This window comes from Cololabis saira, chromosome 19 (assembly GCF_033807715.1).
Source record: "Cololabis saira isolate AMF1-May2022 chromosome 19, fColSai1.1, whole genome shotgun sequence".
NCBI classification, from domain to species: domain Eukaryota; kingdom Metazoa; phylum Chordata; class Actinopteri; order Beloniformes; family Belonidae; genus Cololabis; species Cololabis saira.
This window is the reverse complement of record NC_084605.1, coordinates 19,926,782-19,943,163: the sequence shown is the minus strand read 5'-3', so window position 1 is coordinate 19,943,163 and position 16,382 is coordinate 19,926,782. Positions and strand designations below refer to the sequence as shown.

The window sequence follows — 16,382 nt, the reverse complement described above, 5'->3', positions numbered from 1 at the left end:
TCCCTGTGCCGACCGATTCCTGGGAAAACTCGGTGGACGAGGCCCGTCACAGAGGATGCCGGGTTTCGTAGTCAGATCATTATTGAGGGAACTGGGAATATGTGGGCCGACTTTGAGGAAGACAGTGAAACAAGCGTCAGAAGAAGAGGCAGCTTGATGAAGTCAGCGGGTTTGGAGAAGTGATGTCAGCCGGGGGCCCGACCAGACACAGGAGTTGGTGTTAGTAATCGTTGATGAGGAAGTGATGGGAGGTTGTCGTGGGACTGACTGACCAGAACACCTGAAACCGCAGAGACATGTCAGTTTTTACAGCTCGCATGTATACAGGCGAGTTGTGCCGAGGTCTTTCCAGTGATGAGCCGGGATCCACGCAGATCTGCAGGAGACTATCTCACAAGTCTGCGGCGGGTTAAGCTCGAGGCCCGAGCTGAAAATACCCGTAATTATACTAATGGTTTTTAAAGTAGAGCTGAAAATAGCTGCACTGGAGTAAAGTCTTGAAATAATTTGCTCATATTTGTCCTGTTATCAGAAACAGCTTCGCTGGTGTTAGGCGCCGCGGCGAGGCATCACTTCTGCTCTGCACGGCGGCTCCTGCCGAACCGACGAGTGTGAAAACCACAAATCTACTTCTCCACGTCAAAACAAAACAACAGGCTGTGGGTATCTGGGAGTTTTCGCGTCACAGCTGATATTTCACAGTTGAACACTGAAGAAAGAAAAAAAACTCTCTGTGACGAGAAATTAGTGTTTTTCAGCGTGACATCAGCGCAGGACGGGGGGGGTGTTAGTTTTCCAGAGCTGGGGGGAAACACCTGGCTGCACGCGGCGCTGGGCCGGCCCACGGCATTCCTCTGCAGGGATCACACCAGGCAAGACCACAAGACCTGGGTTTCATAACAGACACAGATGACTCCCGGCTGCGCATTAGGCAAACACGGCCGTTCTGTGTAATTTCCAACTTGCTGCAAACCTGCACACCCCTCAACCCCCGCCCCGACTACACGGAGGATGAAATGACACGATGATTCACAGCTGTAATAAACGGAGCCCAGTTTAAACACCTCGGGAAAACAGAATTACATCATCTTGAAATGGGCTTCAAAATAAGAGCGCCTTCAAAAGAAATATATACCATATACACACACACACACACACACACACACACACACACACACACACACACACACACACACACACACACACACACACACACACACACACACACACACACACACACACACACACACACACACACACACACACACACACACACACACACACACACACACACACACACACACACACACACACACACACACACACACACACACACACACACACACACACACACACACACGGGATCGATTCAGGAATCGATTCTTAAGATTCAGAATTGATTATCAAGATTTGATTCAATTCCGATATGGGTTAAAGTTATTAAAACTGTTTTTTGAGCTGAGATATTGAGATATTATATAGTATTATATTGAGATTCAACAGTAAGTATTGGCAGCTAATGATGCTGTAAGGACCAATCACCTCCCAGAATGCTGATAGAACTGCTTTCAGAAAAATGTGTGGGGCAGAATTATCAAACAGATCTAGGGCAGCAAATAGAGGACGTATGAAATCGGTTTTATTTTTTCCATTTTGTCTTTTTCGATTTTTAATTTTTAAGAATTTGGTTTTTAGCATTTTATGCAAATGTAACCCCAAGACATAAAGTAATGAAATATAGACAATTTATGCAATTATAACTGAAAACTTTAATGTTTTCATACCTTTAAAAATATTTAAAGGCAAAAACAAACACAAGTTATTCTCGTGTCCAATAAAACATTCCTTTTTTGGGCATAAACAAAAAAATACCAAATGTTGTAATGTAATGATGAAAAAAAAAAAAAAAAAACATATATATACGCAAGAAGGTTCCTTATGAAGGTTCTTTATGACGGTGGCGGTGGGGCGTGAGGTGGGGGGTGAGGTGGGGGTGAGGTGGGGGGTGAGGTGGGGGGTGAGGTGGGGGGTGAGGTGGGGGGTGAGGTGGGGGGTGAGGTGGGGGGTGAGGTGGGGGGTGAGGTGGGGGGTGAGGTGGGGGTCTCCCTCCAGCTGGGCAGCTGTTACACGTGAAAAACCCACGGAGCCGGCGAGGGAGCTGTCGGGGAGTCCTGGTTTGTTATGGTAATGTCAGAAGTGGCTCCAGGGCGTCAGGAGTGTGTAACTGCTCCCCCCGCTGCTGTTAAACACCACCACCCGGTTTCTGGGGGGGGGCTGCTGCTGCTCTCCAGCTTTTCTTCAGACTTGAGACACGAAACATTAATAAGCTCAGTTCAGCCAGTCAGGTGTCGGCTTCTAACGTTACACTGAGGATGTAATACGTTTAGACAGAGTCCTCAGAGAGCAGCGGCTGCTAAACTTTTCCTGCCTCTTGGAATAGGAAACATTTCCAGCCACAAACTGCAGAAGAAGAGCTGGACGAAGCCTCCGTCATGTCACCCATGACCCATTTCCCGCGTACGACGTGACACCAAATGGGAGAAACGACCAGGACCGGTTGGACATGTGACCCTTCCAGACTTCAGCTCACGCCAATCTATGATGCTAATTAGGGATGTCCCGATCGGATCCGTAATCGGGTCAATCACGTTGTTTCAGACTTGATCGGAATCGGATGTTGCATCCCGATCAGGGATCGGATGTATATTTTGTTCTCATTATTTTGATCAGTAAAAAAATGCTGAACAACTTATGTATCAACAAGCAACGAGTCCACGTAATTTTGCGTGACAACGCGGCTAATAGCAAAAACTCTATAGGTGAGGGGGGGGTGCCAGCCCCCCAGTCTCGCGCTCAGAAGGTGTGCCGATTTTTCCCAGTGGCCAGCCGCGGTACTGCAACAAAAAATCCCATGGGGCCCAGAAAGCTTTTTTCCCATAGACCGCAATAGTAAAAGAGAAGCCTCTAAAACTGTTCACAGGACACCTCCAGCTGTAATCACCGGCAATTACTAATCTTTGTATTCTATATTTTTAAGTCATGGGCTTTATATCCGTCAAAAATGTTTGACGGCCAGAAAAGTCAAAGAAAAGTCTCTTTCTGGGCGTGACGTCACGGCCGTGTCGTGCCATTGATGTTGCCCCGGGGCATGATGGGAAGTGACTCAACTGCGCATGCTCTATGGGCCCGTGTACACGGAAGTAAAATGAATGGGCGGCCATTTTGGGCACCGTATCCAGTTAATATTATAGATCCATGGGGGGTGCGGAGTGTGGGCCGTGTCACGTAAAGTGAGTTCAATAAAGTTGTTTGTTTGTTACAGCGGAGGTAAATAAATAAAAGTTAAGTTTGCCGACTTCGTGTGCGAGAGGGCCTGGTGTCTCATCACAGTGTGATGAACACCCTGCTACCGCGAAGAAGACTGTAGGTCACTTCAAACACAAACATTTCATTTTTTAAGCCAGAAAAGAACAGTAAGAAGTAAGAGTACAGTCAAAAACCACATCACTGGCCTTTATGACACTCTTGCTCTTTTATTTGCTTATTTGTTTACGTGCCTGGTGGGTATTTTAAATTGAGCTGCTGTTTTTATTTAATTCAAATTTGTATTAGTTAATAGCTTATTATTATTACTTTATTGTTCAAGCTACCTCCAAGAGAACTGCTCTGTTTAAGTGCAAAATGATAGAATAAGGTTAATAAAATAAAAATGGGGGACAACCTAGATCTGTTTATTTTGCATTTGTTAATTTTTTTAATGTGTAAAGAAAGTATCGGATCGAGCCTCGGTATCGGCAGATGCTCAAAATCAAATCATTTCTTTTTTTGGTTTTGTTTTGTGCCACATCAGGTAAAATGATATAAAGCGAGACATTAATGTCTAATTCCTACAGAATTCCTGTTTATAAGGACTAGAAAGAGAAAAACACGTTAATGAGACTTGAACAGATGACAGGCATCAGAGGCAACTGCTTTACTTTCAGTCATATTGATTAAGCTGACGCTACTTTCTCCCGTGTGATCGATAACGTCCTCGCCTGAACTCCGCCAGCTGAAATCTCTGAGCCACCGAGAACTGGCCTCATACCCGCTTCACCTCGCATGTTCTCTTCATTTCCTCCTCCGCAGATGAACAGCACTAATGAGCCGAGCTCTGGTGTGACTTATTGTCACGGTGACTCAAGATGCTCTGGTGCCGTTGTCACGGTCGCCATAGAAACCATCAGTGGAAGAAAAATAAAGCCCTGGTTTGCCGAAGCCTGTGAGGCTGCTCAAACGGATCAGTCAGTGGTGACGAACGTCACTCAGTCCTGGACTGTTTTGACTGTTTTCAGCTACAGTATTTCATTCCTGAGTTTCATTTATAATAATATTGGTTTCTGAAAGTCTGTAATGACGACTGCCGTCTCGGTGGGAAGACGAGAGAAAAGAAACTTAACCTGGCAGCAACAATCATGAAGATGGCATTTCTGACCGTTTAAAAGATTGTTTTTGTCCCGATTCAGTCGTGTGGTGAAGTTTGTGGACAAATACAACCTCAGACGAAGAACATTACTTCATGTGGGTATTACTAAGTCCCCCCAGGACTCGACTGCTTGTAGAGCTTCAGCTGCTGGAGGACTTCATCAGTTTGGTGATCAGATCAGAGCCAGTTCTAGTTGGTTCAGATCATTAGGGTTTAGTTTAAGCACTTCTTGAGGTCCAATCACCTCATTTATTGTGTTGAGGTTCTGACTCATTCAATAACATTTATTCATCCATGTACCTGCCCCGTTGACACCCTCCGCAAAAAGAATCTGAGGGTTCTGTACAAATAATGCATCCATCCATCCATCCATCCAGACTAGAGATGGGCGGTATGGACTAAAGAATGTATCACAATTATTTCTGGTATTTATCCCGATAACGATAAAAATGACGATAAAAAAATACCAATTCAACTCCACCTTTTTAACTATGAATCTATCTCACTCTCAGATCCGCCATGTTTGTCATCAACGGGAATTTATTTATTTATCCTTCCTTCCTTCCTTCCTTCCTTCCTTCCTTCCTTCCTTCCTTCCTTCCTTCCTTCCTTCCTTCCTTCCTTCCTTCCTTCCTTCCTTCCTTCCTTCCTTCCTTCCTTCCTTCCTTCCTTCCTTCCTTCCTTCCTTCCTTCCTTCCTTCCTTCCTTCCTTCCTTCCTTCCTTCCTTCCTTCCTTCCTTCCTTCCTTCCTTCCTTCCTTCCTTCCTTCCTTCCTTCCTTCCTTCCTTCCTTCCTTCCTTCCTTCCTTCCTTCCTTCCTTCCTTCCTTCCTTCCTTCCTTCCTTCCTTCCAAAAATCAGCTTTACACAAAAACGTCATCAACGGGAATTTATCGTTTTTACCGCGACATGACAAATTCTTATCGTGAGGAATTTTTTTGACGGTTTATCATGAACGGTAAAATATCGACCATTCCTAATCCAGACCTCCCTCAGCCCGACCACCTCCTCCAGTAATGCTGGGGGGAATATCAGGGCATCCTGGGTCTGCCAACGGATCTGGAGGCAGACCATGGGATCACCGGATCATGGGGGGTACATGGTGGTCAGGGTTTATATATATATATATATATATATATATATATATATATATATATACATATATATATAAACAATTACCACAGTTTCACAGTTTATGGCGTCCGTATTAATGGTGCCATCGGTGTAAACCGGAGTCAAGTTCTCTCGTCTGATTTATGTCTGACCTGGCAATAAAGCTTTTCTGATTCTGATTCTGATTCATCCGAACCATAAACTTGTATTTCAGACCCTATTCTATCCAGACTGTTGAAGGACGATTATTGTCTCCAGGCAACATGCCAGAGGGTTGTACGGTTGCTGTGGCTAAACCTTTTCTTAAATAAACCTCCTCTTGATCCAGGACTGTGAGCTAATTACAGACATATATGTAATCTCCCCTTTATGTCCAAATATCTTCTTTTTAAAATGTGTTTTACTGTTGCAGCTCAACTCTGTAATTATTTAATTAAACCGGAGTGAACTGAACTAAACTGTATTCCTGAAGTACCTTGAGATGACATTTGTCCTGGTTTTGGTGCTAAATACATACAATTCAACTGAATTGAATTAAACAGAAAGGAACTAAGTTGAATTGAACTAAATTAAGGTGAAATTAACTGAATTAAGGTGAAATTAACTGAATTATGGTTAATTGTACGGAAGTCAGCTCTTTTGAATTGAATTGACTCCATACATTGAACTGAATTAAACTGAATTAAGATGAAATAAAAGGATTTAAGCTGAATTGAATTGAAATACAACTTAGCTTCCAAAACAAATGATGAACAACCATTTTTCGAACTTTTTTTAAATTAAAAAGCTCTAATATTCTATATATGTGATATCGATGGAGATGGTTTTGGTCCATCTCCCATCAGCTGATCCGGTCTGTCGCTCTCTAAAGCCAGAGAATGACGTGTTGGTCTGCAGCGAACAGATAAACAGGAGTGTAAAAGGTCCTTTCTGCTCTAAACAATCGAGTCGTTTGTAGAACAAAGAAACAACAGTGAAGACGACAACACACGCGCCGTCGGCGCCGTAGCCGAGCAACCGCTCGGCTACACAATCAACTCAGCCTTTTGACTCAGTTGAGCAACCTGACGGGGTCACTGCAAAAACACCTAAAAAACGAGGAAAAGCAGAAGTGCTTGGGGTTTTTTATTGTCTTGGTTTCACCATCAGTCATTCTGTTGTGCCACCCGACGGCCTCCTCGTCGGCCTACAGTAACTTTCTGACGACACACCGAGGGAAGCACCGGTTTCAGTTTGTGTCCTTCTTCCTCAACGTCATTAACCACCTGAACCCCGATTCCAATCTCACAATCCTACATGTGTTTAATATTCTTTACTCACACGCCGTCAGGGAACAAGAAAATACCGTGAATCAACTTCTGATTATTTTTAGATGAGTTCCGTTTCAGATCAGAGAACAGTTCCTTGTAACAGGAAAGGTGGTTAGATCAGAGCCCATAAAACCACAAACACTCAACACGAGCTGCTTTTGGTTGTTTATCGGCTCAGATAACGAAACGGATCATCACACATCAGATAGGGACGCCAATGTAGCCTCAAACAGCCGAGCTTCAAGCTTTCACACAAAGTAGTGAAGCAACGCCATCACAATCTCCAAAATAATCTTCATGAACAAGTTATATTTATATGTTTATGGGCAAATGCATCACTAACAGATGCAGCTTGAGCACAAATAGCAGCTAATCCTGCAGAAAGAAAGAGGATTTCGACCCCCCACCACCTCTCAAGAGGTTCCTCTGGACGTCACGTGTTCAAAGGTTCAAATCAGTCCAACTTTGGACATTTTGGGGCAGGAAACCAATAAGTGCAGCAGAAAGGAGGCTTTTTTGTAATTTCATTCATGCTTCAGTTTCATTTGAAGGAATATCTGAATACTTATAAGGACCGTCTTCCAGCTCCCGACCACAGCCGCCTCCCAGACGTATTGATCAGCTGCTAGAGTTGTTTCGATGTCAATACCAACATCGGAAATACTCAGCGATATTGCTGAAAATACAGGTATTGTGTCGACTTCACAAGTAATTTTCAGAAACAGTTTAATTTCGTATTTGTTGCTGTAAACGCCAGCACACACAGTTACACGATATCGTCCTGCAGCTCGGTGTTCTGGGTTGGCAGGTGAAAAAGAAGCGGGTTGTGACTGAACTAATATCATAAGTGTGAGGCGGGGGTAAACTTGCGTTGGGAAATCCCACCAGAAAAACAACAATGAGCTTATTAAGTTTCCAGAGGTGGCGAGAATGTCGACTAAAATTAACACAAAAAATCTTTAAGCATCAAAGGAGCGAACGCTCGGAGCTCCGACGTGGAAAAAGCACGTGATTATTGAGTCAAAGACAGAAAATGTTCAATTTGTTGGATTTCACCGCGTAATTGAACATAATAATAATAATAATAATAATAATAATAATAATAATAATAATAATAATAATAATAATAATAAATATTTATTTATTTGTCTGTACACATCTCAAAACACACTGAAATTGACAGACAGTGACCTTAATGGGGGACATTTGGACCCCCGATGTCTTCAAATGTGAAAGTATAAATGTCTTTTTATTGCACATATATGCGACTGCAGTCTAAGTTTTATTCCTGGATTAATTCATTTAATAATTATTCTTTATCTGATGATAGTTTAGAAAATGAATTGCTTAACTGTTTAGTTCGGCCAGACATTCACTTCTCCCTCGTGAAATGACACTGGTATGACAGTGATTTCCACCGGTACATACCGTACCAAACTAATCGGGTTGAGGGCGGGCTTTATGCGACGAACCACACAGGATTGTTTAAGAGCTATAATTCAAAACTACCAAGAATTGCTGATGACAGAGACAAGATTTTTCAGCAAAACTGCTTCCTACTTGACTGCTCGTCACTCCGGCTACATCACCTCCTGCATCTCTCCGATTGGCAGCACGCCTATCCAGTGGTGTATTACTCTAAAGAGTCTTCCTGCTCCTTGCACCGCCCTGCAGCCAAACCTGTCCACTCATTTCCGCAATGCTCTGGAAAAGATAAGCGGCGGTGTTTTGTCTACATCGGCACACCTGGAATGAGGACGCACCGCTCATGTTTCTTCTTGTACTGCGTCTTCTTGCAGTCGGGGTGGAGATGTGACAAAAACAGCACTGTTGTGAGGCGTAGCGCCTAATTTCCATCTCACTGATTACAACCAACTGTCAGAGCGCTGGGTGGTGTCACCAGCTTCATCACTATCACTATCATCATCATCATCATCATCAGAGGCAGACATTCCTGCAGGGAAACTGGCGGATCTTGAACGACTCGTAGGGCAGCAGCAGCAGGGTTTCTAAACTCACTTGTGGACGAGAGGTGGGGGTGGCGGGGTGGGGATCGCAGGACTGGACTGTAAGGAGCATTCACGCGCACAGACGGGAGACCTGACCGGTTCGCAGGAATGTTTGTGGAATGAGGAAGTGTGCAGACGCTCAGGCTGCGGGCTGCTGGGAAGGTTGGACTTAATTCGATAAGCACAGCACGGGACAGCTATTTATTAGTGCATCGCTCAGTGCCGTCTTTCTCTAAGGTGTGTGCACGAATCTGAAGCCGTTACACACTTGAACAAGGAGCTGTATGCGCGCTGGACCGTAAAAACATCATATGGGTAAAAACTTCTAGTTGTCAAATAGAGAAATACAGATTTATTTGTTTGACTTGAAGAGATACTTGATCACTTTTAGGAAGAGTCCTCCATCCCTGGTGGTATCTCATCCCTAATATCAGCACAAACCCTCCAAATTAACTCAAAAATCCCGTCCTGTTCATCTCAGGCAACAACAGTGATTGAAAAGTTATCTTACAGAGCTACAGAGGACACTGTTGCAGTGGCAGTGGCGACTGACGCATCGCCTCATTTTCCCTCCATCAATTGTGCGTTATACTGAACATGTCACCTGTGTTCAGAGCAGGGAGCGACAGCTCATTAGCGTCAACTCGATGCTTACATTGCTACCAACAACCTGTAGCTGCCATGGGAGAGAAGTCTACACTAGCTTATGTATTTCTGCAAATGCAACTAAGTCCACTTTTAAAAAACCTGCTTGTTATTCACGTACGTTCTCTCCAAAATCCACCCAACAAGATTATATTTTGAGACACATGAGGCCAATAATGCTCCAAAAATCAGAAAACAGAAGTTTTGCAACAACGCCGGAGATCACAAATGTTCCCCCAGAAGTGCCATAGGTGCACGGGAACATGTGGAAACAATGAATAGAAACAATGCTGCTATTTTTATGCAGATTGTATGTAGATAAGATTGTTGGTTTTTTTTGACAACTTAAACAGCTAAAAACCCCATGAAGTGATTCAGGGTTTTTTTGTTGTTGTTTTTTCCCCCCAAATCAGATTGAAACCACAAGTGGAGGTGGTTCAATGAAAAGCAACTTCAAAAGGTGTTTTATGTCGCTTGCAAAGCAACACAAACATATAGATATATCAGATAAACGTAGACCTAAATATATTTAACTTAATAAACTTTGAATACTTTCACTTTGCTGTGAATTGAAACTTTACAGGTAAACTAAAGTAAAAATGAGCTGAATTAAATTATTGTTGTAGGGAAAGGTTAATTTAAAAAAAAAAAAGGGAAAATTTGAAACAACATGTTGGTCAAATAAATAAATAAAGCCACTCTATCTTTCAAAAAAAAAAAAATCATCTTCAGCTGTAGAAAACCCGATTTTGGTCAGAGAACCCCATTAGCATCAGCTGTGCTTCGAAAGTGGACGTCACAAAACTCCCAAAGAGCCACGCCCCCAAAGAAGGGCGTGGCCCAGAGCTGGGATGGGAAGATGTGGAGAACTGCTGTACTGTACTTGGCCCAATGCACGTAATATATATATATATATATATATATATATATATATATATATATATATATATATATATTTCATTAAAACCTCAGGAAATGTAGTAAACTTGCAGAAAAAAAAGTACATACCGTTTACTTTAATACAAAACAACCTAAAACAACCTAAAATAGAGGGAATATTCAACATGTGTCCTAACAGAGATACTGGAGCAGAGAGAGTTGTTCTCACCTCCAGGACCTGCACGTAGCTGGAGGGAAACCAGCCCCGGTTCCCGTCCCTCTCCCCCTCCCACCAGCCGCCGGGCAGAGCCTGCAGCACCTGGATCAGCTCCCCCGCCTGGAAGCTCAGCCCCTGCTGGTGCTGCTCCCCGCTGAACCCGTACAAACTCCTGCAGTAACATCCAGACATCTTCAGGGGGGAAACTTCCCGGTCCAAGGGAGTCCTGCTGGTCCGGAACTTGGAGGAGCTCAAACTTTGGAGGAGTCCCGAGCCGGGCTGGTGAAACCCAGTGAGAGGTTGGTGAGCAGGTCCTGCAGGTCCTCCGTCCTGCTACTGCTGCTGCTGCTGCTCAGGAGATGCAGGAGCCGGCAAGCTGCACGAAACAACGACGCCCTCAACCGGAAGTCCCGTCCGGCTGCCTTCAAGGTAAAAGCTTCAAGATTCTTCTGTCGTGATCAGCAGTGGCGTCAATTCAGTCGAAGCTAAGGTATGGCAAGGTTACGAGTCACATTAACTAGAGTATTCAACACGTCCAGCAAATACTCATCACAGAAGTCTGCTATGGAGCTTATCTGTGTGGTTAAGAAAATTGGAACTTTTTCAAATGCAGTCTCGCTCACTGCAAAAACTCAAAATCTTACCAGGAATATTTGTCTTATTTCTAGTTAAAATGTCAAATTTTTAGTCAAAAAATCTCATTACACTTAAAACAAGAGTCATCACCAGAAAAAAATAACTTATTTGACAATTTTCACCTGTTTCAAGTAAATTTTCACTTGAAATAAGTAGAAAAATCTGCCAGTGGGGCAAGATTCATGTTCTCATTACAAGCAAAAAAATCTTGTTCTACTGGCAGATTTTTCCACTTATTTTAAGTGAAAATCTACTTGAAACAGGTGAGAATGGTTGTTTTTGAGTCTTGTCTTAAATGATATGAGATTTTTTTTTACTAAAAATTAGACATTTTAACTAGAAATGAGACAAATATTCTTGTTAAGATTTTCAGTTTTTTGCAGTGTATAATAACTAGTGAAATCGATCATGTTGTTCTGATTTGCATTTGTAGTTATTCTATATGTATTAAGTAATAGAATAATCAATACAAATAGACACAGAGTAATTCCATAAATGTATTTAAAAAACAAACATTTACATTTTCCCTTGAAGCCAAGGTGTGGCGGCTGCCATACCTTGCCATACCCAATTGACGCCCCTGGTGATCAGAAAAAAAACTAAAAACTTGACAGCTATCAATTGGCTGTGCTGGCCACCAATCAAAAGTCCAATCATACATAAATTATCTCCCAAAAGACTAAAAGTGCTGTTTGCACCAGGTTGTAAATGGCTCACGTCACTCCACAAGTACAGTTTAAAAGTGCAATAACCTTCTCCCTCTAAGTACATAACTGGTATTTTTGTCTCTTTGCACATGTATATATTATTCGTTTTTCGGGTTTAGTATTTCTTTTGTACATTGCTCATTTTTTACATTGCTCTTTTTAATTACTAGCTATTTATTGTTTTTTTTTGTGTTTTTTTTATAACTTTTTCATACTTTCGTGTATATTTTGTAAAAATTGTTGAGTGTGTGTGTATGTTTGCTGCTGCACAAGTGAATTTCTCTTCTGGGGGATCAATAAAGTTTATTCTTTTATATTCTATTCTATTTATTTCTACTGTAAAAGTTGACTTTTAACATGGTGGTCAATAGAGCACTGTATTAATTACAAGATTTTTTTTCAATTTATTTCTATTCTCAATCTTGGGTCAACACCACAGCAGCAAACTCAAGTGTGCAATTCAGATGGGGTTTCCAGGTAAATGTAGGTGGTAAAACATTTGGGTTTTTTTTAATACTCAGAGGTACCAGCAATGACAGGCCAGAAGCCTATAAGCCAGTTTTCTCATCATTGTATGAAGCTTTTTTTTCTTTTTTTTTTAAACATATGAGTAAGATCAGGGGGGGTGAGGGATGGCATCCACTGCAAGTCTGAAATGAGAGAAACAGAGAAAAACACACAACGGCCACACAAGCCTTTGAAATGTGCAAGAGAGAAAACAAACAAACAGAAAAGGGACGCAAAAAGCAACCATTGGTGGTAAAACATTTCTATTCAACATACATTTTGGGCTTTGCTTTTCGCTTCAATGAGTTTTCAGGAGGCTTTTTTCGTAAAAGCTTGAGGCCTTTTTTTTATTACTTTGGTATTATTATTTTAAAACTCAAATTTCCCCTAACAAAATGGTATCATAACAGATTGACTACTAAACTAACTCTCTTAAATACCTTTTTTTCCCGGTTTAGTTTCCGTTCAGTAAGATTTGTGACATTTTATTTTGAAAGATATAACCGGAAGCATCCAATTTTATCATTGTAAACTTGAAACTGATCTGCCTTTCAAATCCAATTATTTCAAAGATAATGTAATTGTTTTTTGATTATATGTTATTTAATTTAGTTATTTTACAGTTTATAATGTTACATTTTATTCAGTTATTTAATCATCCATCTTTTTTATTCATTATGATTGTTTCGTTTTGTTTTTTTACACATCCATGACTGGCTTTGCAAACAGTTTACTGTTATTTGTTGGGTAAACACACTTATCTTGCACCCTTTGTTACTATTTCGGTTATACAGAGCACGTTTCTGTGAGTTAACAATTAACCCATACCCACACAAACACTCATACGCATTTTTAAAATGTTTTAAATAGTAATTGTACCTAATCTCTATCTAGATTGCAGTGCTTTCACTCTGCAGTCCCACGTGTAAAACCCGTGCAGCGTCCCAATCACTTGTTTAACACGGAGTTGAAACAACATCATCATCACGACGAGGGGCCAGAAGTGAGCAGCTCGCTGCTGCCGCCTGCTGGCGGCGGGGCGGAAGCGCAGCTTCGGCCCTGGAATGAAACGGATCGTTTTAATGTTTTAATGGGGCGTGACGGCGATAATGTCCCGTAAACACTTTGTGGTTTCAGCTTGTCAAGCATAACGTCCCGTGGGGCCCCCGGGGTTTAAATATTCACACGCCACATGTTACTTGTCACTTTCATTATTTCCACAGACATCCAGACAGCAGGCGGCTCTGATTCATCACGGGTAAAAACCACAGCAGTTGTAATTAGTCACCTTTCCATTGAAGGGTACTGCTGAGTTTGGTCCATATGGTAAGGTCTGCAGGGGTGAGTGAGCTAGGGTTGCCACCTTTCAGAAATAGAAATAAGGGACACCCTGATTTCAGCAGCGCAGGAGCCAAAAAAAAGCCCCTAAACTTCTAAACTGAATAAAAATGTGTTTATTTTATATGAAAAAACAAAATGCTTTGATTTAAAGTTTAAAGTGCTTTAATAGCATTGAACTTTCATCATGACTGTAGAGACAGCCAACCATACTAGCAACTGAAATATCTTCCTATTCTATGTATGCCCACATCAACCCAGATGTATAATATAGCCTACAGGTGAAGAATATGGTGTAAAAGTTAATTTATTTCAATAATTCAAGTAGAATATGGTGTAAAAGTTAATTTATTTCAATAATTCAACTAGAATATGGTGTAAAAGTTAATTTATTTCAATAATTCAACTAGAATATGGTGTAAAAGTTAATTTATTTCAATAATTCAACTAGAATATGGTGTAAAAGTTAACTTATTTCAATAATTCAACTAGAATATGGTGTAAAAGTTCATTTATTTCAATAATTCAACTAGAATATGGTGTAAAAGTTAATTTATTTCAATAATTCAACTAGAATATGGTGTAAAAGTTAACTTATTTCAATAATTCAACTAGAATATGGTGTAAAAGTTAACTTATTTCAATAATTCAACTAGAATATGGTGTAAAAGTTAATTTATTTCAATAATTCAACTAGAATATGGTGTAAAAGTTAATTTATTTCAATAATTCAACTTAAAAGGTGAAACTAATATATTACCTAGTCTTATTACATGCAAAGCAAGATATGTTAAACCTTTATTTGTTATAATTTTGATGATGGAAATGTTTATTGATTTCATAAAATATTCTGTAATCTGTGTTTTATTTTGTTAATTACTGATAAATTTAGTGTTGATGCGTGTGTGACAGACGTGTGTATGGGGTGTTAATAAAAATACGGGACAAATCGCGTCCCGTATTAGTTCAATAAGGGACGCAACATTTTTTTCTCAAATAAAGGATAATTCCGTATTTTTTTTTTTATTATTATTTCGTTTATTTCGGCATGTTTATATAGACACATTTCATCTCCAGAACATTATACATTGCATACTCAGCACATGACGAAAAGGGTACGGGAGAAGCTGACGCTTATCAAAGTCCCGCCCCGTTCTATGTAAGATTCATGATCACATCAACAACAGAATTCAGTAAGATACATAGTTTACCACATAGCAATTTGTCTAATTTCATCCTTCACAGTCCAGATAGCATGTATGTTTGTACACGTGTCCAGTCCACTCATCCTGATCACCGTTCCTGTGATTTACTACTGTGTCCACTGTTCAGTTATTTTTATGTCCAAGCCTCTTTTTGCATGCAATCCACTTTGCAATGGAGGTGCGTGTGTCAATGCAGATTTTGATTAGTCGCCGTCCTCTGGCTCTCTAGCCGCCTTTGCCCCCTCCGCTCGTACTGACTTCATCTCTTCCCGAGCTTTGGACACCTCCGACCATACATAGAGCTCAATGTCACACACACACATTTTATAGTGACTTTGTTTTGTTTCCATGTTTTGATTTATCTATGTTTATCTAGGTTTGATAATCCTTCAATAACAGTTTCTTTAACCCATGTTTGAAAACAGTTAAATTTCTTGCTAACTTTAATTCATTGTTTAGGCTATTCCACATTTTCACACCAGCTACTGACAAACTATGGCTTCCCATCGTTGTCCTTATCTTTTTCTGTTGAAACTGCAGCAAGCTGCGCATGCTGTGAGGACCTTGACTAAGAGTGAACAATTTCTGAACATTTACTGGTAATGCCGCCTGTGTTGCTTTGTAAATTGTTTGTAGCATCTGAAAATGAAGTATCTCTCTCAGTTTTAGATATTTCGTCTTTATGAACAGTTCGTTCGTATGTGCCCTGGCTGGGACAGAATGAATGATGCGAAGCGCTTTTTTTTGCAATTTAAATATTGGTTCTGTAATGCCCTTGTAAGTGAAACCCCAATTTTCTACACAGTACCTCATATGTGGGACTATTAGTGCCGAATATATGGTCTTAAGCGAGTTTAAATTGAGAGATTTCTGCAATTTCCACAGAATAGACACACTCCTTGCCATCTTATTTTGAATTATTTTTACATGTGGTCGCCATGTCAAGAGGTCATCCACTAATATACCCAGAACCTTATGTTCCCTCACTCTTTCTATATTGTATCCATTAACTTGCAAGTTTATGCTTTTCTTTACATTATTTCTCCCAAATAACATGAATTTGGTCTTTGCCAGATTTAGTGATAATTTATTTATATTAAACCATGTATTTAGTTTTGTCATTTCTCTGTTAATCGCTTTTTCCAGTATATTCAAGTCGTTTCCTGAGCAGAAAATATTTGTATCATCAGCAAATAAAATAAGTTTTAATACATCAGATGTTTTGATTATGTCATTGATATATAGAGTAAATAGCTTAGGGCCTAAGACTGACCCCTGTGGGACCCCACAGACGACATCCAGGCATGTAGACGTATTTGTTCCCATCTGGACATATTGGACTCTACCAGATAG

At 40.8% G+C, this 16,382-nt stretch overlaps 1 protein-coding gene across 2 annotated transcripts in view; it reads right to left on the bottom strand.

Annotated features, from left to right (window-relative positions):
• Nucleotides 1-10,981, bottom strand: part of gas7b (growth arrest-specific 7b) — a 77,063-nt gene extending 66,082 nt beyond the window's left edge. For both annotated transcript variants that reach the window (XM_061708595.1, XM_061708596.1), the window contains exon 1: nucleotides 10,649-10,981. In XM_061708595.1, the coding sequence (XP_061564579.1) occupies nucleotides 10,649-10,828 (180 nt within the window). In that variant the 5' untranslated portion in view covers nucleotides 10,829-10,981. The remainder of the gene's footprint in view (nucleotides 1-10,648) is intronic.
• Between the last annotated feature and the right edge of the window lie 5,401 nt (nucleotides 10,982-16,382).